The sequence below is a fragment of the Malaya genurostris genome, chromosome 3 (assembly GCF_030247185.1).
Source record: "Malaya genurostris strain Urasoe2022 chromosome 3, Malgen_1.1, whole genome shotgun sequence".
Classification (NCBI taxonomy): domain Eukaryota; kingdom Metazoa; phylum Arthropoda; class Insecta; order Diptera; family Culicidae; genus Malaya; species Malaya genurostris.
The window spans coordinates 89,781,291-89,804,881 of NC_080572.1; the positions used below are offsets into that span (position 1 = coordinate 89,781,291).

The 23,591-nt window shown below is 37.6% G+C and overlaps 1 protein-coding gene across 8 annotated transcripts in view; it reads left to right on the forward strand.

Moving 5' to 3' along the window:
• Window positions 1–22,576, forward strand: part of LOC131439641 (NAD kinase-like) — a 101,572-nt gene extending 78,996 nt beyond the window's left edge. For all 8 annotated transcript variants that reach the window (XM_058610907.1, XM_058610908.1, XM_058610904.1 and 5 more), the window contains 6 exons: window positions 5,886–5,969; window positions 6,035–6,268; window positions 6,333–6,642; window positions 6,708–6,965; window positions 7,034–7,116; window positions 21,660–22,576. In XM_058610907.1, coding sequence (XP_058466890.1) covers window positions 5,886–5,969; window positions 6,035–6,268; window positions 6,333–6,642; window positions 6,708–6,965; window positions 7,034–7,116; window positions 21,660–21,870 — 1,180 coding nt within the window. In that variant the 3' untranslated portion in view covers window positions 21,871–22,576. The remainder of the gene's footprint in view (window positions 1–5,885; window positions 5,970–6,034; window positions 6,269–6,332; window positions 6,643–6,707; window positions 6,966–7,033; window positions 7,117–21,659) is intronic.
• Window positions 22,577–23,591: the final 1,015 nt, after the last annotated feature.

Sequence of the window (23,591 nt, forward strand, 5' to 3'; positions counted from 1 at the left end):
TCAATCAGCGATTTGTGCGAGACGTGTGACGTGTGTTGCAGAAACAAAGTACGTAAGACTTACAAGTGTTTCATCACATGCACACCCTCTTTTACTCGGTCTCCTCCTTCTCCGCGGTGTGTTGAAGTACCTGATGAGACTGGCAAAGGTTGTCTGGTCCGGTCCAGTTTGCCAAGCCGGTTCGAGAGACCGATCGTGTGGGCAGGTACTGGCAGTCTGTCTGTTCGTCGCTCAGAGGTTATCATTTGGTTTTTGCTTGTTTAGTAGATAAGTGTAGTCATTAGAGCGAATTATACTACAAATATGCATTATTTTTAGGTTAATTATATTGGATTATTATATTTTGCTGCAATAATTTTTTTCGACGGGAACAAGCCTTACTTTACGGTCCCATGGAATCACCTAAACGGTCCCATGGAATCAAGGCAGAACATCTTCGGCAAGTGATTGAATACTCTATCCAGCCTTTTTGATCTGGTTCACTTAGGAAGAAATTGGGCTCGAGTCTATTCAACGATCTAACAGCATATACGAAACAGGCGAATCTACCACAGAAAAATTAAAAAACAAAATTTTATTTGTTATTTTATTACTCTCATTAGCCCCGCCTTATTGGGTGTAAACGCGCAATGACGCGATTGTTTGAAGAAACCGTTTTCATTTAAATCAGTATAAATTTGATTCGCACCGTGTTCATTTCTGAATCCAAATGGTTTTATTTCCCCCCTTTTTCCAGACAACAGGGAGGGACAAAATAGTCTCTAGTCTGACAAAAAAAAATTAATTTAACAAATTTGAAGAGCAATACAATTGTTCTAACGACGTTCCATTGTTTCTACACCTCTTTTATACCACATTTTTTCTTAACCTCAAAAAACTCTTCAGTCTCGGCAATGAAGTCATCATTCTCCTTCCAGTACTTACCTTACCTAGTAGCTATAGGCCTGGGGTGTCCTTTGCTGTATCAAGAATACGTCTTCACATAACTCGGTCCATGGCTGCTCGTCGCCAGCCATTCAAGGCACGGACGCTTCTGAGATCACCCTTCACTTGATCGATCTTCTTCTTGTACCAGTCGGATTAGATTCAAGAACCATTTTCACTGGTCTGTCATCCGACATCCTTATGATATGCCCAGCCCATCGTAGACGTCCGATTTTAGCTGTCCGTACGATGGGTGGTTCTCCTAGCAGCTGTTCAATTCGTGATTAATACGCCGTCTCCACGTTCCATCTTCCATCTACACTCCACCATAGATGGTTCTCAGCACTTTCCTTTCAAAAACAATGAGGGCGCGATGGTCCTCTGCCAACATAGTCCAGGTCTCGTGGCCATAGAGAACAACCAGTCTAATGAGCGTTTTGTAGATGGTCAATTTCGTGCGGTGGCGTACTTTTCTCGATCGAAGGGTTTTTCTGAGTCCAAAGTACGCACGATTCCCTGCCAAAATACATCTCTGTATTTCTCTGTTGGTGTCATTATCGGCGGTTACCAGTGAGCCCAAATACACGAACTCGTCAACCACCTCGATATCGTCACCGTCTATCAATATTCGTGGTGGGAGGCGTAGTGTTTCTTCTCTAGAGCCTCTTTCTCTCATGTATTTTGTTTTCGTCGCATTTATGGCTAGTCCGATACGCCTAGCTTCAGCTTTCAGTCCGATGTAGGTTTCCATCATCTTCTCAAGGTTACGTGTCACAACATCAATATCGTCAGCGAAGCCAAAAAGTTGTACGGACTTTCGGAAGATCGTGCCACTCGTGTCGATCCTCGTCATTCGAATCACACCTTCCAAGGCAATATTGAACAAGATACAAGAGAGTCCATCACCTTGCCGTAGCCCTCTCCGAGATTCGAAGGGACTCGAGAGCGTCCCAGATACTTGGACGTAGCACATCACTACTTGTGAGTACTTGTCTTATCGCGAATATGTGATCCGTAGTGGCTGTACATTGCCTCCCGGCCTACCTGAGCATTCATGTCGCCGATGACGAGTTTTGCATCCCGCCGTGGACAGCTGTCGTAGGTTTGTTCCAGCTGCGCGGAAAATGCTTCCTTCTCATCATCGGGTCTCGTCTCATGTGGGCAGTGCACATTGATGATGCTGTAATTGAAGAAACGAGCCTTGATCTTCAATACGCACATTCTATCACTAATTGGCTGCCACCCAATCACGCGTTGGCGCATCTTGCCCAACACTACAAATCCCGTTCCTAGAACGCTGGTTGTCCCACAGCTCTGGTAGAAGGTAGCCGCTCGATGCCCACTTTTCCACATCTTCTGTCCCGTCCAACAAAGTTCCTGCAGTGCTACGACATCGAAGCCGCGAATTTGAAGCTCATCATGTAGCATTCGGTCGTATCCTGGGAAGCCAAGCGATTTGCAGTTCCATGTGCCAAGCTTCCAATCGTAGTCCTTATTTCGTCGCGTACGTCTTTGCCGATTAATCCGAGTCGTATTTCTTCCTTTATTATGCGTAACAAGTGTTTTCCGGGCGGCTTGTTAGGCCTGCACCAACCTCCTGTCTCGCCGGAGGGCACTGTTTAGAGTCCCACACTTACACAAGGATGGTAATCAGCCGCTCCTAGCATGGAGAACAGACGCTGTTTCGAGCCGCCCCAACATGGCGGACAGACGCTCGGGTAGGCTTGCTTTCTGTAAAGAGAAAGAAGCCCCCCCCCCTTCTCTGTCAGCATACGACCAAGGTCCCACCGGGGTTGGTTACACGATCTTCGAATAGTATATCGAATAAAATTTGAATATCTAACACTTGTGAATTATTTACAGCGAAATCAAAGTGCGTCCATACTTTCTGGGACAGTCTTTAGAAAATATATAGTTTGTGAAGTATATATCGTATCAGTATATAAAATTTTGCCTCGATCTTACCATTTCTCATGAGTTATGAAGGAATTATAGATACTTTTTGTGCACGTTTAGCTAGTGGATTTCAATCTATATTTCTATATTATATATAAAAAAAAGAGCGAAAAAAGTGTTGTTGCTAATGTTCTCTGGTATGCGTGGGCCGATCTTCAAATGATTTTTTTTTGTTCGAAAGGTAACGTTTATGCGGAGGTTTTAAGTTATAGTACATAAGGAAAATCCTTCGGGAAAGTAGAGAAAAACTAGAAAATTGGTTCGTTTAGAATTGGAAATTTTCCATTCAATGCATGCTAGATCTCCAATGATTGTTTGGCGCGTATCGAGTTATGCAATGCTGCTGCCCGCTGGAGAGCAAAAATCTGAATACTAGATTATTAATAAAACCGTTTGGCGCCAAACGAGCTGATTTGTGCAAAAATTTCACTAAGCCTACTTGATTCACGTGTTTCTTTATTTCGAATCACATGTTCAATTATGTGAGGGCGCCAAATGAACAGCATACAGGTTTCCATTTTCCGATATATAAATTTGGGTTCAATACCGTGAAGTCAAATTATAAAACGACTATAAGAAAAGAAAGTGATTATGTTTTTTTATATAATTCGTTGTTTTCCTAAAATTCCAGAAATGTGAATTGTATCTTCTTGATAGATATAATTATGTTATTGCTGTCACAATACACTGAGACAACAGGATCAGCACACCTCAGCTGCCACTTCAAATTAAGACCGTTAACTCAATCACCAAAACTGTTCGGCTTTACTTTTTGGAACGATTATATACGAATTAGAATGATGTTTTCTATTTTTTTCGGCTTAAAGTTTTCATAAGCATTTCTCGTGCTATACCTTTGAAGGATTCTTTGGACGGGATTTTGTGTAATTTTTTCTCGAAACGACCTCCAAATTTCGTCAATTGCTTCAAATTGCAAGTTCGGTTATTTATTTGAGTCCAAACGTTTTCAATTGGTCCAAACGCGATTCGAATTATATCAACCCAGAGTATTCCGAAATTTCAAAATATTTGCATTTGAGTAACTATAAACAGTTTCGTCCAATGTACTCGAACCATCCCGTTTGCCTTCTGTTTTTAAATTACATCGATTGAACCGAAATTTGGGAACTCATCGACATGTTTTACCTATTCGAATGATTCACTCTCTTGCTCATAAACCGTCAAACTGATTTTGTTGTATTTTGCTTGAATCATTTGGTACTTTTAAGAACATGTAAAATCTGCTGTGTATGTGTGTACCTGAATAGGGGAAAAATGTTGAGATCGAATCAAAAACAATTGTCAGATGATTCATTTTTACAGAACACTCGATTCGATTCGTTCGATTATTCTAATTTAAGAGTATTCGAAATAATTTCCATTCAAACATAATTTTTGAGCTGTGAGAAATTCACAGGGTTAGCTACAGGTACAGAAATAAAAGGAACAAGTAAAGAAGCTAAGTTCAGGAAAAAATAAAGAAGGTACAGGAACAAGTGCAGAAAGTACAAAACCAAGTAAAACCGGGGATAAATAAACGATATAATAATAAAACCAAGTACAGAAATGAGGGAAACAAGCAAAGGAAGTACTGGCACAATTGAGTGCAGAAAAAGGTACAGAATGAGCAGATGGTACAGATATAAGTACAAAAGTTACAGGACCAAATACGGAAAATACGTGAGCATGTATAGAACGTACAGGAACAAATACTGAAACAAGCACGGAAAGTACTGGAACAATCACACAACCTACAGAAACAAGCACATAAAGTACAAAATAAACTGCAGACAATAGAGAAACAAGTACAGAAAAATGTTAAAAGTTCAAAAGTTAATCGCAAATGTTGTCGAGGCAACAATTTGAAATGGCAAATTAGAAGAAGAAAAAGTTTTCATTCCACGCATTCCAATGATGCCCACTGCTATGTCATTTCAATTTGAACGTCATTTACTCGTCCGTTCAACTTTTTTGTTACCGTCAATAATCATTATGAGTCTGTAGCGTGAATTTAGAGTTTTTTTTTCAGATGGTGAATTGTACGCTGCCTGTTTGCGTTTCGGCAAACCATCGGTTTTATATATGTATTTTGTCCTGTTGTCCGCGATATAAAAAGGTTGGGGCCACTATCATAGAGCATTATAATGATAATTTTCTTCAATAATCATTAAAATTGATAAGTAGTTTTGATTTTCTACATCTAATCTAATATTATTGCGCTACGAAGTGTGCAGGGGTCCGCTAGTAATTTATATTTTACAATTCTTAAATTTCATTCATATTGCTACACAATTTGTAATTTCAAGACGGGTTTGAAAAGTAAGTTATTGAGATTAATGTCATATTAGTTCCCAATTTAGATTTAGAAATCCCCGAGTGCTACAAACTATCTGTTGTGAATTTTTCAATTCATGAATGAATTTGAAAATTTCATTTTTTTAAATCGGTCATGTGATCTACACAACAACGTAATATTTTGCTCTCGTATGTTCCGTCTTATAATTGTACCGTTACAATTATACAAGTAACGTATTGAAAGTTTGAAAAATTCACAAATCAATCAACTAGTACGTGCGATTATCGATATTCGGATGTGTGGAAAAAGCATGTGACTTTTATTCGTATTTACGTCACTCAGTGAATCTGTCTCTGACATTACCCTCACGCCTTTTTTATTGAGTGGAGCCTCGGCGTGTTGAGAGGGACCATATCATTGAGAATTACCTAGACGTTGTTCGAGTCATATATTTACAGTACTTTTTTCCATAATGATAAGATGCCAAATCCGGCCAAAAATGAGACACTGAACTTGTTTCAAGCTGAGTATTGAGTCTTCAAACATGCGATAAAATATCTATATTGTTTGAATTGATTATTTGTTCGGTTGAACTTTGTGAATTTTGTAAAGTTCAATGACTCTGCTAATTCGTTGTGTAAATCAAGAATGTATTTTAGAAATTTACTTAATGTGTTAACAAGTATTTTCTCACTTCTTTCCTTTTCAGGCGAACACGAAGTTTGAACGCACCTTCACCATTCCAACAGTTTGGACCATGTGGTCGGATAATGAAAAATTCTGCCATGGTGATGTAAGTACAATCGGCACTATCGATCATTTGGCGTTCATTACCTAGCTTTCGAAACTTTCACCTAGGCAAATTCAGGATCCTGCCAGTCAGCGACTGACCTGGTACAAGCCACCGTTGGCAGTGTTGGTTATAAAAAAGGTTCGTGATTCGAAGGTGCTACAGCCGTTTGTGGAGCTGGTCGAGTGGCTCATCCAGGAGAAGCACATGGTCGTTTGGGTCGAGGGAGCCATCCTGGACGATCCGCTGTTGACGGGGGACAAACGTTTCACCAAGATCCAGGACAAGCTGATTACGTTTAAGTGAGTCGGAAAGTTTTGCCGTTCTAGTGGCAGTTTTCAAAAATGCAATGTGTATTCTTTGCAGAGACGGTCGGGATGATCTGACGGACAAGATTGATTTCATTATTTGTCTTGGCGGTGACGGAACGCTTCTGTATGCATCGCTCCTCTTTCAGAAGTCGGTTCCGCCGGTGATGGCATTCCATTTGGGTTCGTTAGGGTTTTTGACTCCGTTCCAGTTCAATAATTTCCAAGAGCAGGTCACCAACGTACTGGAAGGTCATGCCGCGTTAACGTTACGCAGTCGGTTGAGGTGTATTATCGTAAGGAAAGACAAAACCGAGCAAGAAATTGCGACATTCAGATCGTCCCAGGATCCTACGACTAATATTTTGGTATGTTCTTTGCAAGCTGTTCGTGTGGTAGAATAAAAACGATATTTGAAACATTCGTATTTCAGGTCCTGAACGAAGTTGTCATTGACCGTGGGTTGTCATCATACCTGAGCAATATAGATCTGTTTTTGGACGGAAAGCACATCACGTCGGTGCAGGGTGATGGACTGATAGTGTCTACCCCGACCGGGAGTACCGCTTATTCCGCTGCTGCGGGAGCTTCCATGATTCACCCGTCGGTGCCTGCCATTCTAGTGACGCCGATTTGTCCACATTCTCTTAGTTTCCGGCCAATTGTGCTGCCAGCCGGCGTTGAGCTGAAGGTTTGTTTCGTTGAGGAATACTTTGTGTGTAGATATATTGATAGTCGTTTTTTTTTTTTATTTTTTAGATTGCACTTTCGCCGGATAGCCGTAATAGCTCGTGGGTATCATTTGACGGCCGGAACCGTCAGGAATTATTACATGGTGATAGGTGAGTGTTGTTTTGTCGAATCTGCAGATCTTCTACAATCGTCATAATTGTTTTGTCATTGTGCTATTCAAGGGATTTAGGAAAACCATATCAAAAGCTGCCTGCCACACTGTGTATATTGCACAGGCGGTGAGGTTATATTTAAACCTTACATATTGTAGCCTCACATCTCATGCAATATGTACAACCATCGATTAAACTTGATCTTTCATAACCTTCTAATCCATATATCCTCTTTGCTATTTTGATAACATTACTAGCTAGATTAAATCAGCTTGTGCGTACAGTTTCATTGTAATAAACAGAGCACTCACCGTCCATAAATTTTAACGGTATAGAAGAGCACACAGAACAAATTATATCTGAAAAGTTCAACAGTTATTTCATAAATAGTGTTCAGCAGATCAATCAAAGTATTGGATTGGTAGGTGAACCTATTGAATTAACACAGCCGATGAATAACTATTGTAGACTTGAAGAATTTCAACCAATCACTTTTGAACAATTGAAAAATATTTGTTTTAATTTGGGAAAATCGACGGGTATTGACAATGTAAACTCAAAAGTGATACAGGATTGCTTTCATGTTATCGGACACGATCTACTGGATTTGGTAAATGAATCGTTGTACACGGGGCACGTACCAAAAGTATGGAAAGAATCTCTGGTGGTTCCTATCCCCAAGGTTACTGGAACGGATAAAGCCGAGAAGTACCGTCCCATTAACATGCTGCACACGCTGGAAAAAATTCTGGAACTTGTTGTTAAAGATCAGCTGATTAACTATTTGAACTCTAACAGTTTGCTAATAACGGAACAATCGGGATACCGTAAGGGTCACTCTTGTGAAACCGTTTTGAACCCGGTATTGACAAAATGGAAGGAGAAAATCGAAGCCAAAGAGAGTATTTTTGCTGTGTTCTTGGATCTGAAGAGAGCCTTTAAAACAATTTCAAGACCTTTATTGTTGCAGACATTGCGGCGTTTTGACATCGGGGGAATGGCACATGAATGGTTTGAAAACTATTTATGTGGTAGATGTTCGCTGAGGCGTAACCCTTCAGTCCAGCAGTTATATCTTGGCGTGCTAATTTAGCTCGCCAAGCTCTAACTGTTGGCAGATTAGCTCAGCTTGTGATTTAGTTGACAGTTCGGAACTGACAGAAGAGGCCTCTTCGAATCAACTGTAGCGAAATCTTGACTAGTGCTACCAGCCTCTCCACTAATGCCAACTTGTGACAGGAGATTATGAGAGGGGGCGCGTTTTAGCCGATTGTAGGCAGTATAAACTTGAATCGCCACGGTTTCCGGCCAGAGTCCAACCAAACGTGGAAAATGGCTTTGACCTAAACCCAACCTATTTCAGTGGGCAGAGGTTGGAAAATGCGTTTTGATGCAAGTCCATACAACACTAAAATCAGCCAGTCTTGATTTGCTCCAGACTAGAGCCAAAGCACAACTTGCGACAGTGTCGAACTTGAAGAACTAAATGTGATAATCACTACGCGCGAGGATACACACACGGTGGTCACTAGTGGTATACTTATTTATTAACAATTTCTTAAAACTATTTATAATGAAAAGAAGTGTTGCATAAAATTAGAATGTCGCGCAACATATTACTGTTTTCTCTTTCCGTCCTGTATCGAGTCCTGGCGGTTTACCCGCTTCCCTAGCTCATGCATACGCGCGCATCTGGTTTACATAATTCTTCTGCCTGGTTCTTGTAGCCGGCATTTGTTTACCTCCTACATTGAATTGTCTATAAGGCCCTAGCGCGCAGCTCTATAAAAGTGATCCTGCCTGTGCGCATATGCTGATCCCTTTCTTAAGTGGAACGGAAAGGTTTTATTACTGTGGCCATAAAGTGAGACCCTAATCTTGAACAAACATTTTCAGTTTTCTGGTGCTCGGTGCTAAAATGAAGCATTTCTTTTGACTGATGAAATATCGGATCTGAATCTGATGAATGAAATTCAATTTAATTTAAAATCTGCTCATGTAATTCGCTAATTTTAAGCCGTGTTGGAACAGTAGATCTCAAAAGACTGTTTTCAACGATGTAGTGTCTAGTTCCCTCGGTAATTCACTTGGTGTGCCTCAGGAAAGTGTGTTAGGTCCTATTCTATTTATTATGTATATTAATGATATGAAGCGAGTCGTACGTTTCTGTGATAAAAATTTGTTTGCTGATGATACTGTTCTGTTCATTACGGCTAAAGATTACAATGAAGCTGTTGCACGTTTAAACGAGGATCTAAGTTCGCTGGTTCGATGGTTAAAATTTAAGCAACTGAAACAAATCGTCGCGAAAACTAAATATATGGTTATTTCTTCTGTTAGCACCGGTCATGACGCCAATGTGGAAATTGATGGTGAAACTATTGATCGCGTTAGAGAAAATAAGTATCTTGGAGTCATAATTGATGAAAAGTTAACATTCAAATCTCATATCAATAACATCATCAAGAAGATTGCCAAAAAGTATGGTGTATTATGTCGTTTGAAAAATGACTTAACGACCCATAGTAAGATTCTTTTGTAAAACAGTCATTTCACCACACATTGACTTTTGCCCATCCATTCTGTTTCTTGCTAATAACACACAAATCTTGAGATTATAGCGACTGCAAAATAAAATCATGCGAATAATTCAAAAATGTAGTAGATATACCTCGTCAGGTTTTCTACTGAACGCATTACAATGGCTCTCAGTGAAACAGAGAATTTACTACTTAACCATGGTATTTATTTTCAAGATATTAAATGGCATGCTGCCTCGATATTTGTGTGATCGAGTTGAAAGAGGAACTGATTTGCATAGAATATGCTGATCCCTTTGATTTGCAATACTAGAAATGCATCTGATGCTAGAACACCAAGCTTTTTGTTAGCCAGATCGCAAAACTCATTATTGTACAGGGGAATAAGTTTTTTCAATTCGATGCCAAGAGAAATCAAACGCGCAACGACATTGGTGGAGTTCAAAAAGTTATGTATTTCACACATAAAGTCCGCTTTGTAAGCAAATATTTAGTTAGTTAGTTCAATTTTTTTAGATTTTTCATTTTTTTGCGTATTACGAAGATTGTATTTTCCTTTTCTTTTTGTTTATATATATTATTGTGAGACGAATTAAGTTACTGTGTTCGGTATGATGATGATGGATTTTTAGTTTGTTTGAGAGTTAAAAATAATGAGCAGTATACAAATGTTTGAGCCTCGCGCGCGAAGCAGGTAGTGACTATTTGGAAAGCGAACAGGACTGGCCGAAGAGCCTTAGCATTCAGTGTGTTAAGTTTGCTCTTGACCTTGATCGCAAGGTTTGATTAATAATTTAAGGAATAGATTCGGGAAACTAATTGGGATCGACAGTTGTTGATGGAATTGGGCTTGGCTCTGCTCATCCGCAGTCTCGTTACTCCATCGTAGCTGATGTGTGTAGCGATGAACTGGTCCGGCGGGAAGGGTCAGGTGAATTACTGTCTGATACTGGTAAAGATATCGGGTTCGATTCCTGATGTGATCAATGATCTTCCCGGGTTGGAAATTTTCTTGATTAACCCTGGATAGTAAATACGAAATATTTAAATGTTATTTTGTGGTCAGCCGTTCTTTTGAAGAAGAATCAATACCTGCTAGATTAATCAGATCGTTTTCTTTTGTTTACTGGTTAAGATATGTGCAAAAATATTAATCATCATCTAGATAACTCGTTCTGCTCACACCTTTGTAGGGGTATGAGGTGGGACCATCATCATCATCATCATCATCTTTTAGATATTTTCATTATTATCTCTGTTTTGCTAACACTGTACTCACCATTATTCGTCGAATCCGATCAACTTGCTACACTCCCTCTCTCTTGAAATATCCGTAGAAGCGCCACTCGTCAAGTATCTGTACTCTTCCAGAAGCATTGTTTTTAGTCGAGTCCATTTAACATCAAAGTTCCTCTTTTTAGTGAAACTTACTACTTACTTACTCTGAAATGCAATGAGTTCCTGTGCCTTGTTTAGCACAAACTAATATGGCTTTATACTCCTCCTTGCTAAAGACACTTGCAGGACCCTCTTAAACTACACTTATGATCACCTCCAAAACATTCGGAACGGCACTTTCCTATGGCTGTATATGTCGGAGCAAGTACTGGAAAATGTCTTATGTATCGCAATCATTGTGAGAAACCTACTTTTTTTAATTCGTTCGTAATGTCACAAGTGATGATTTAAAATTAAAAAAAAAACTACAAGGATCAGCCCCATGGGGTTGTTCGAGCCATTGATGTGATGTTCAATAAATCGTCACACTTTTGAATCCACAATTGCACGAGAGTCTGCTTAGATTGATTTTTATTAGGAATCAACACCAAACACGCGAACCCAGAATTTAGACTCTATTTGTCTTTATTTGTATTTGTTTTATAGCCGACGAAATTACATCAATATCCCAAATGTATGCAATTATATCTTTGTACACCCGAAATTTCTAACGAAAAATAATTTTATTGTAACTGAGAATAATAAATAAAATCAGAATTATAAAATGCTAGTACTCAAGGTAGAGCAAGGATGTGAAGATATACAACAAAAAGGTGAGGCGTGACAATGGTCATTTGAGCAAGCAGAAATCTTTTAGTGACTTGACTTTTACCTTCAACCAAAGGGGTCGAGTTTAAGCATCTCATTCATGCAAATCACTCGAGTCTCTGGGATGCCGGAAAGTACCGAAAAAGGTCATTTACCATTTACTGTACGAACCGGTAAAAGAAAAGTTACCAGAAGTTGTCAGTTTCTACTTGCGACAGCATTTTTATATACATTGAGTTCTTCACTGTACCTATAGATATTTTTCTCAATCTTTATACAGCAAGTTGAACATCAGAATGAAAGGTTTGTTCGAACTATTGCTTATGCCCCCAGAGTCACAGTGTGCTGGCTGTTTAGTCTAGATTGTAAGCGGTATTCAGTAGCGCTGCACTCACCGCTACCTGATGGAAACCCATCATGCTATTTTTACTTTTTCACTATTAGGAAAATAGTGAAGAATTAATTGTGTACGAGAATGCAGCCGCAAGTAGAAAGAAACAACTTCTGATAACTATTCTTTTGTCGGTTCAGATAGTAAGTGGTAAAAGACTTTTATCGGTACTTCCCGGCATACCAAAAACTCGAGTGATTTGCATAGATGAGATGGTTAAGTTCAACTTCTCTTGCGAAAGTTAAGTTAGTAAAAGATTTCAGTTTTTCTAAAATCAACCTTGTCACATCTCGCCTTTCCGTTTTTATCTTCACATAAATGAAATCACTCAAAATCTTTTGACGTAGGATTGCGTCTTTGTTTTCTATACCGGGGTACAAATTCAAAATATAGAAGTAAAACCATATAGACAGTAGTTAGGTTTTGAACATCTACAACTCAACAACGAACAATGTCTCCAATGTTCTCCCTGTTTTTCAAACCATTGTCATTCCTCTAATTGATATGACGGTTTCTTATACGTATAAGTCCACGGTTTCCATATGATTTATGCTCTTCAATGAGTGCGTCGCATTTGAGAGAATTACTCACAGAAAACCAAATTCAGTGTCGAATCGACTTGCACTCTATGCGGTTCGATACTGCCAAAAAGTTCATGAACTACCTAGGAAAACAACTTTTCTTGAGCAAAATTTCTTTATTTATTATCTAAATTTTTTATATGGTACTTATAGAATGATTTGTCCATGGCCTTAAAATAGGCTTCAGTTGCGGCGATGACTCTCTCAGATCATCAAATGACAAGTAGTAGCTGGGGGCTAGGTTATTGAGAATATGGTGGGTGAAGAAACAAATCAGTGCCCAATACGTTCAATTTGGCCATTCTATCATTGACTTGTGGCACGGTGCATTGTCTTGGTTAAAGATGATTTTTTCTGCTTCATATGAGGCCGTTTTTTACGATTCCATACTTCAAACGCATTAATAACTCCTAACGCATTAATAACTAAAAACTTTTGTTGGTACTTCCTTTTCAAGATAATCGACGTTAATTATACCTCGAGCATCTAAAAACTGACACCCTACTTGTTGCAGCTACCTGTTGCGTTTCCCCCGTCTAAATGTTGAAACAACTCCGTAGAATAAAGATAGATCCATGTTTCGTCCACTGTTTCATACCAACGCAAGAAATCCTTTTTATTGCGACTAAACAGTGCCGACCAGCTCTCTGGATTGTTGATGCGTTGTTGCTTTTGATAGATTGTGAGCGAACGAGGCACCTATTTGGAAAAGATTTTTGTCATGCCCAGATTTTCGCATACAATCATAAAAGCACTTCCAGTTCAGTCGGACTTTGATTTTGTGTTCATCCGTGACGATTATCAAAACTTCAGGAATCAGGAATCAGAACAAATTGGCTCAAATGGCACGTTCCCCTTGATATTTGGAGATTTGTGCCTTGCCATCAATTTGTTTTTAGCATCATTTTCCCGATATATAAGAGGGAAGGATTGAAAGGAAATGGTAAGGGTTGGACTAGGAGGATGGGAAAAATTGACGACACAAAAACACATAAAAGCAGAAGTAAATTCTGCACCCCTAAGGGATGCTGAACAATCTGCTGAGGATCACATTTAGTGGAAGCAGAAGGAAATTCTGAACTTCTACGAGGTCCCGAACAGTCTGCTGTTAATAAAACCTCCAACCCCCGAGAGGATTTAGAGATCTTACAAAAGCGACACCATTCTGCACTCTCGGAAGAATGCAGAACGACTCGCAGTATGTACGAGCAGAAGTAAATTCGGTACCCCCCAAAGGATGCCAAACAATCTGCTAAACCCTATTTAAGGTGAATACAGAAGGGATTCATTCACTCCAGGAAGAACGATGAACCCTTCTGACTATAGCTCCTTACCACATTGGGTGAGAAACGAGAGAATATCCTTCAATTTTAGCTCCGCATACACAGACTCAACCATGTATGGAGAACCAAAAACCCGGATACGTAGCTGCGTCAATGCGGGACAGTTACATATCAGATGATATGAAGTACCATAATCACATTTACACAAATCACACGAATAATACTCAGCACGTTGAATAGTAGCCATGTGATAATTGAGTTTGCAATGTCCAGTCAGAGCTCTGACCAGAATACTTCAATGATACTTGGAGAAATGCAGTAGACACTTTGACATTTTCAGATTTAAATCTGGTAGAAATGCTTTTGTCTGAGCGCAAGTTTGCAAGCTGCGCCAGTAGCTGGCATGTTTGGATGCAGCCCAAGAACGTATCTTGTGCTTGCTTGCTCACATTTTTTCGGATGACTGCTTAATTTGGTCACGTTAAAATCAGAATACCACAAATCTTTGTTTTATATACTACTCACCTTAGGATAAAAAGGTCAAAGTGGAAATATCACTAAGTGGAAATCACAAATGGAAAGAACACTTTGAGAAAGGGCACTGTGATAACTTTGTTGTTCTAAACAGTTTAGTAGTCTTGTAAGAACTGACTCGATCTTGGTCGAGCAACTTTATTTTGTGAACGTTCCTTGATCGTTCCGTGTTGCCAGAACTTTTGATGTTTAATTCTATTCTAGTTATATAACAGTATATAACAGCTCTTATCCTTTTAGAAAATTCTTTAACAATTCAATACTATTTTGTATAAAATTTAAACATTTTTTTTTTACAATTATGTTATTTAATTATTCGAATTCAAAATTATGAAAGTTTCAACAAATCAAAAATATAAATAATCACTTTCAGCCTTTGCTGTTTGCTTTCGCTTCGAACGCCTAGGTTCATCAATCGATTGACCCATTAAGGTCTCTTCTAATCTTCTTTTTCTCGAAGGTTTCCTAGGCTGTATTTCTTCACTGCTTTCAGGAAATCCACAAAAATCTTCTTCTCCTTCCATGCTTCTCGATAGCTTCTCCGAGGGAGCCGTAACGAGAAGATTCGGTCTCGATAGATTCGATTGGTCCTTAGACACTCGTATCTGGTCTCGATAGGCCTCTGCCCGGACGTTTCCAATGGTAATCTGAAATATGTTTTTGGAAACTCGTTTTAAAAAAATAGCTTTTAACCATCTTACTTTATTATTTGGGTTATGGTTTTTATACCAAATTTCATCCCCTTCAATCAGTTCATTTAAGGGATCATTCTGTTCCTTGTGAAACGTAATCCTATCATTTTCTATATTTTCATCATTTTTTGTTTGCGGAAGAAGCAAATGTCTTTTATAACCCAATTTAGGGTTCACTAAATCTATTAAAGTCTTTGGTTTATATGAGAATATATTCTCTGATGGAAAATATTCATCACTTGTCAAACAGTTATTTCTATAATTAAACAAAAATAAATTTATCTGATCCTCCAAATTTAACTCAGACACTTCTGGTTCTAATAGAAATTTCTTTAATACTTCTTTGGTTGTTCTTACCAATCGCTCCGCTTGACCATTACTTGATGGATTGTAAGGCGGGCTTTTGAGGACTTTAATGCCTTGTCTCTCCAGAAAAGTTGTAAAAGAATGAGAGTTAAATGGCGGACCGCCGTCAGATACTAAGACGTCCGGAAATCCGAATCGAGCAAAATAGCCCACTAAACATTTTAAAACGTTACTACAGTCTGTTCCTCTCTTCATCCAATTAATCTCTAACCATTTTGAATAACTGTCTACCAATAACAGAAAAGTATGACGGGAGAAATGAAAAAAATCCACGTGAATACGACTAAAAGGTTTTGTCGTTGGAATCCAGTTGGATTCAGTTTTTGGTTTCTTAGCCACTGCCATACTATTACAACTGAAGCATTTGCTAACAAATTTTTCTATATCATTATTAATGCCAAACCAGTAAACTGTCCGCCTAGCGAGCTGTTTCATCTTCACGATGCCTATATGATTGCCATTCAGAAGTTTCAGAATTGCGTTTTGCAATTTCAGTGGAATCACCACCCTATCTTGGTACATTAAACACCCTTCAACCGATTCAAGATCATGTTGATTCGCGTAAACATTCGTAAAACTTCTATCCATTTTCCTTGGCCATCCATTACTCATAAATTTTAAAATATTTTGTATAAACCTATCTTCTTTAGTTTCTTTGGCAATAAATTCGAAATTTAATGGCATATCTTTGCTAAAGTTTATGCTTCTAATAAATTCATCTCCATCATATCTTCCTGGCACTGGTGTTTCTAAAGGAAAACGAGAGCAGAAATCTGCATTACCCATTTTATGAGACGGTCTATATTGAATATCAAAATCGTATATTGACAGTTCTAAAATGTACCTTTGCAATCTCGTCACATAAATTGAATTTTTCACAGTTTTGCCAAAAATACCAACTAGTGGTTTGTGATCTGTATAAATCTGAAATTTCTTCCCAAATAAATATTTATGAAACTTTTTTATCGTTGTAACTAGGGCCAATGCCTCTAAATGCAAAATTGGGTATGATTTCTGTGCTGAATTCAGCGAACATGACGTAAAACAAACTGGCTTTTCAATTCCATCTGTTACATGAGCTAAAACTCCTCCCAGGCCATAGCCGGAAGCGTCAGAAACTATCACAATTGGTTTTTGTGGGTCATAAAACTCTAAAAATTTAGTTGACAATAATAACGTTTTGCTTTCTTCAAATGCTTTGTTGCAGTTTTCGTCCCAAATGTATTTAGTATTCTTTTTCAATAAATTATAAAGATAATAAAGTTTTTCTGATAAATGTGGTATAAACCTATGATAATAATTGATCAATCCTAGAAAAGATTTAAGTTCCGTAGTATTTTTTGGTACTTTAGCATTTTTGATCGTGGAAATTTTATCCGAACAAGGGAATACCCCTTTTTCATTTATAATAACGCCTAAATATTTCAACTCATTCACAAAAAACTTACACTTGTCCCAATTTACTTTGATGTTGGCTTCTAACAATCGTTCTAAAACAAAATTAAGTTTTTTAGCACAATCATCTAAATCTTTCCCAGAAATAAGCACATCATCTAAATAACATGAAACTCCTTCAATCCCCTCTAAAACTTGGTCCATGACCTGCTGGAATATAGAAGCACTGGACGATGCACCTTGTGGATGCCTGTTATATGTGTATAAACCTTTAATCGTATTAATAACCATAAATTTTTTTGATCTTTCCGATAATCTCAACTGCGTGTATGCACCCTCTAAGTCTAGCAAACAAAAAATTTTACTGCCAGATAAATTAGCAAATAAATCTTGTGTTATTGGTAAAGGATATGTATTGGCAATTATATGTTTATTGATTGAAACTTTGCTATCAATAACCATTTTGATATCATTATTCTTTTTCATAACTATAATCACCGGTGAAGCCCATTCACTGGTTTGAATTGGTGTAATGACATTCTCTTTTTCTAGTTTGTCTAAATATTTCAATACTTTATCCTTCAAACGAAAAGGTACGTCATAAGCCTTTTTAAAAATCGGAATATTATTTTTCAATACCAGATTTGCTTCAAACCGATTTATCGGTGAAGAGAAATCTTTCAAAAAAACTTTAGAAAATTTATTTTTGATGTCTTCCACAAGATTGTCCAAATTATGGTCATTTACCCTATTAATCATAGTATTTCCCGAGAATAAATCTCTCCATTTTGGAAAAAATACGTCCAACCACGGTCTACCCATTAGGGGAACAAAAACGTTATTGCAATCTACAATAAATAATGTCAAAATACTTTTAAAACCATTCAGTTCAATTGAAACATTAGTTTCTCCCACCATTTTTAACTTTGACCCATTAACTACCATTAATTGTTTACTACATTTACTCAAATTGTTCAAAAAATTGGACTCATACTGTAATTTACTCATTACTGACACAGATGCCCCACAATCTATTTCCATATTTATCCATTTATCTTCGATTTTACATTTAATTACACAAGGATTATTTATACCTGAAATAGATGAAACATTCATACAATTCAAAACATCTGTACCTTTATCTTCCTCACTGTCGGATGGATTCTTCATGTCGGTCGTCATCCTGTTCAGCAGCTCACTCAGATGTCTATCCGCACTGGGTCCAGGATTATATGAATTTACGACATTTACCGTATCCTTTCTCAGATTTCTCAAAGCGAAACATTTACTCTTTATGTGTCCCTTTTTCTTACAATATGTGCAAATCGCGTTCGAAAAATCAGGTCGGAATCGTTCAAAGTTTTTTAAATTTTTATTTAAACCAGTTTGGTTATAATTGTCAAAATGTACTTTTCGGTCCATATACCCTAAACGGCTTTTTACCGGCCCCCTTGAGCTACCTTCTCTTGGATCTTGGTTTTGCTGAATTCTTGTTGCATTTGCAAATCTATGCAATATATTTATGGCAGGACTGCTAGTGGGATTATTCACTATAGTCGTTCTGTTTAACATATTACCATTAGCAGCAGCAAGAACTCTAGCGTTCGAACCCGCAATCACCCACGTCGCTATAGTCTTTTCAGCGGATTCGAGTGTGAGGTTATCCTCATTGAGGAGTCTTTGCTGGAGAGCTTTGTCTCTTAAACCAGCAACTACTCAATCTCGAATGGCTGTATGCTTATGGTCTCCGAATGTACAAAACTCTGCTTGAAGTTTTACCGATAAAATAAAATCCTCTACCGTTTCATCTAACTGCTGAATTCTTTGATGAAATTTAAAACGTTGAATTAAGTCTGATTCTACTTTATCGAATCTCAATTTTAGTTTTGCCACTATTTCTGCATATGGCACTTCCACCAACTTGCCATTTGGAAACAACAACTTTAACTCTGAAAAAACTACTGGACCACCCAGCGTCACAAAATGGGCCTTCTTGGCATCATCTTTAACATTGTTCATTATAAAATAATAGCCTAACCTCTCCTCCCAAGCTGAGAAGGATGTACCCTTGCGGTACGGCTCGATAGTCGTAACCATATTAGCCATCTTTAAATATAAAAAAAAAACACGAAACTGCACTATAGAAACTCTATTCTTCACTAATATGGTTAAACGATTTTCTTAATAAAAAAAATTAAAATGACTCACCGAAGATTTAAACGATCTCACCCGATAAAAATTTTTGCCTCGACCTTCGCCGGATTCCGTGACCTTCGCCGGATTATGCGACCTTTGCCGATGATAATTTTCCAGAAATTTTCCAGTTTTTTGCGTTAAGTTATATAACAGTATATAACACTTTGTTTTTAATCTGAGTGCGGGTAGCACTTCTTAAACCATTGCTGGACTTGCCCGGTTTTTCCTCATAGGAAGCAATGTTTGATCAATAAACGGAATTCGTTATTTTTTAAGTTTTCGTAAATCAAAAAGTAACGTCACTTATATGTCAGTAAGTTTAATGTTTGTGGTGCGATTGACGTGAAAATTTGACACTTGTATTCTGAACGATGATGATAGTTTGATATTACAAACGTCATCTCAGTCGGTCCCGGGACTTTTTCCAACAATGTGCTATGCACATCAGCGGCTGGATTTGTTTTGTGCACCGTTCGATTCGCCCGGGTTTGCGGTTCAATGCATACGGCGCTGGTCTTATAAGCCAGTTGTCATATGTTCGAGCCCCGACCTGGAATGATTCATAGTGTCAGTAGGATCGTAGTACTAGCCATAAAATGATTCTGTATGCTAAGAATAAGTCTGTTGAAACAGGAAGGCCAAATTCCACACAAGGAATGTAATGCCAAGACATTGCTTTCGATTCATGCGAGACATCTGTCACCATCAACCCCAACCAACTAAACGATCAGGGTAACCAAAATTCTCAAAGAAATAATTTCGAAAATTTGCAAACACAAATAAGTTTATACGGAACCTAAAAGACTGCTGACTTAATATTCCAAACAAATATTGGCAGAAATTTTGTAGTTTGATATTGTATTTAATCCTTAAATGCGCAATTTCGTTTTACAACAAAATATCGAAAACGCTTCAAGCTTCGAATTTACGCGTCTCATGCAAAGTTATATCGAAACAAAATATTATTTAAAGATCGACTAAATAATCCTTCAAAATAGTGGGTCGTTCTCCCCGGTACGAAAAATTACCCACCTGGGCTTAATATGTTTCACCGGCTCTGCGTACAACGGTCATTTATCGTTGTATTGTGCAAAATTACATCACTCTTTACTGCTACCAGTGCCATTGACGAGCGATGGTGAACTCATGAAACAATATTTCCTTCTTCTGAGCATCAAATAATGAACAACCATCGCTTTATTTTGAAAAAAAATCTCGGTAAAATGCTAACAAGCAGCATAAAATTTATATACTTTATCAACATTGTGGCATATTTTCAAAAAGCAGTCGAACCAAGAAATGTTCATAAATTTGGTGAAGTTTTGAAATACAAATATGGAACACAATGTTCATATTTGTACATAAAATCAGCACCATTGAATAATTGTTTTCTATTCAATAACAAGTAAATTTATTGTTGAAATGAATTTAAAACATAACGATTCATATTTTGAATGCACAAGTGGTAATAATAAACGATAAGTATCCAATACATCAATAAACCAATTGTGTAATCATCCTGTTTATTGATGATCAATAGAAATTCCATTTATTGAATAGGTCCCCTATATTCACTTATGGAAACTCTAAATCTTTTAATTACTTTGTCTTATATCACCAGGTTGAATGCCGTTGGATACGAAGAAAACTTGTTTTTAAATTGTTTAGAAAGAGTCTTATTTTGGGTATGAATGGAGAACAGCGAAAAATGTCTTTCAGTGTAGGTCAATTGAAGCAGAACACGTACCAAGTAACATATTAAATAAAAAAAAATACTTGTAGTAGTTTCAGTGTTATTTCATAAATATAGCATGGAGTATTTATTGAAAAAAATAATTAGTTAATTAGCTTGTGATTATCTCTGCGGTAAGGGACGAGCTCAACAACTCTTTGGTATAGAAGTTCCTTTTTTGGAAGAGGTGATTCTTGAATCAAACCTAAAATAGTTTCAGTCTCTTACAGTAGAGACATCTTCATGTTGCAAAATTTGATCATTATCTAACGAGGAAAACAGATTAGAAATTACAATTGAATTTAAATGAAAACTGCGAAAAAGTTACCGCAGACACGAGACTCGAATTCGTAGGTTTTCTCTAACCGGGAAGATAGTTTTGATCGTAGCTTTTTCGCAGTTTTCATATCCTAGTTGTATATCTTTATTATATCGTACTGCTACCGCCGCCGACACCACACGGCTATTCAGGCTGCTCGGAAAGGAAAGTTGACATTGACGATCATGTTATGTAATAAGTTCTTACTAATATCACAGACACGCAATTACGATCGAAGACGGAATCGAACGAACGTTACTAAACTGACGAACACACAAACCAATACGCTACACATGATTAAGCGAATTACATTTCTAACAAAGAACTGATCATCTCGATGTTAGTGTCGGTTCTTTGGACATTTTACGGATACGATCAGTAGTTCAATTCAATTTTTAGCATTTTCTTGAATTCAAAACACTTTCTGAACTTACGATTGAAACAAATCTATTCTTTTGATTCCAGTCTGCACGTAACAACCTCCATCTACCCGGTGCCAAGTATATGCGCTCAGGATCAGATTGCCGATTGGTTCGATTCACTGGCCGAATGTCTCCACTGGAACGTGCGCAAACGACAGAAGTGCTTGGACGAGCTGTCCGATCTGACCGGTTCCGGCACCGAGGACAGCGCCATCGAGGAGATCGACCGCGGCATGGAGAATTTGGAAAGTTAGATCGCGGTTGTGCTATTCCAACAGCGCCAGCAGGGCCTCGGATGCGCAAACGACGGCAGCGAAGCAATCATTCAACACTCAATGGAGCCGCAGGATAGTTCATTCGAATGTAATCTAGAGTGGGATCTAGCTTTGAGTTTAGCTTCGAGTTACCAATTAAAGTTTTGAATAGAGGTAGTCCATTAATCAGAAGAATCAGAAACTGCTGAACGCTAATAGTGATCGTGGTCATAAAGCTTAAGTATGTTAGATAATTAAAACAGCTCGTTCCACAGAATTAAAGATTCAATAGTAGGTTCTGATCTTAACAAAACTGGTCTGGTTGTGTTGGGATGGGTTCATGTGGAGCTCGAGTAGCTTGTTCATGTTTGAAGAAAATGAAATGAAACACGCGCTTGGGTGGAAACAATCGAATATTAGTTATGTTTTTCGTAGACGCAATTACAATGAGTACCCATGAAAATGAAAGGAGTATTTGTGACAGAAGTGAGCTTTTTAGACGATTAGGATAAACATTGTTTTCGTATTTTATGTTAAGACTACCATTTTTATAACTGTTGCAGAAACTGCACAAGCAGTCGAGTATTGAGTGCAAGAACCGAACAAAAGCAAATAAAGATCGAATGTTGAAATTTTAGCTGTTAGGAAAAGTTGATCTTTTCAATTTTTATATAAAATATTTAATAAAAAAAATTTACCGAAACAAGTTGGATACGTTCATTTACAGCCATTTAAAAAACTGACAGCCTTATTGTTATAGGGATTGCTTGAATGCATCAACTTTTGAACGTTTCAATTCTACGCCTAAAAGTAAGTGGAATGTGATTTGCACATTACTATACATTGTATAGTACATGAGGGATTAATACGATTCAACATTATGAAGTAAAATGTTTCATTGATTGAATCTCTTTCCAAAAGCGAATGATGTTCCATTGGACAGTGGTCCGAATCCACAACTTAGAGGGACAAAAACATTTGTGGCGTAGCCTTAAACTTTAGAGCTATGCTTTCTTCAGAACAAATGATCAGTGACAGATAACCTGAGCAAAATCAAACGTCGAAACGAGAACAAATTGAAATCTGATTATGATAGCACCATCAGATTGAAATCTTAATTTAGTTTCAGCTCATCTAATTTTCAATTGATATTACATTATGTTATCATTTTGCTGTTGCTTTTGGAAAAAAAACTGACAAAGCAAAAGTTTTTCGAACCTTTAAAATGAAATTATTAAATGCAACAAAATAATTAATGCATTGAAATTACATTAATTTCAAAAGGCGATACAAAAATGCAAAAATAAATTTCAATGGAACAATTATGCCTTCAATCCTATCTCGCATAGGCTTGGCTGTCATACGGCAAAATGTATAATTACTGAGGATCTCGGCGGGTCAACAACAATGTTGCTGTTAGCTTGACAAAAGCGATCGGGATCGAATCATGAATTGTCGAGTCATCAGTAATCGAGCGTAAAAATAAAATTTACTTTATTATTGCATTAAATACTGATCACAAAAGTTTGGAGAAAGAGAGACCTCGCATTGAGATGATATATTTTTTTCAATCAGCATGTGTTTCTAGCTCGAATACTCTTCGTTGTGTTTAATTTTCTTGAAATTTTTTTTAATGGTCGTCGTGTTAAGTGAATTGTATTTAAAATTTTAGAACAGCAACACGAATCGAAGATAGAAATAGTATGAAACCCTAAAATAAT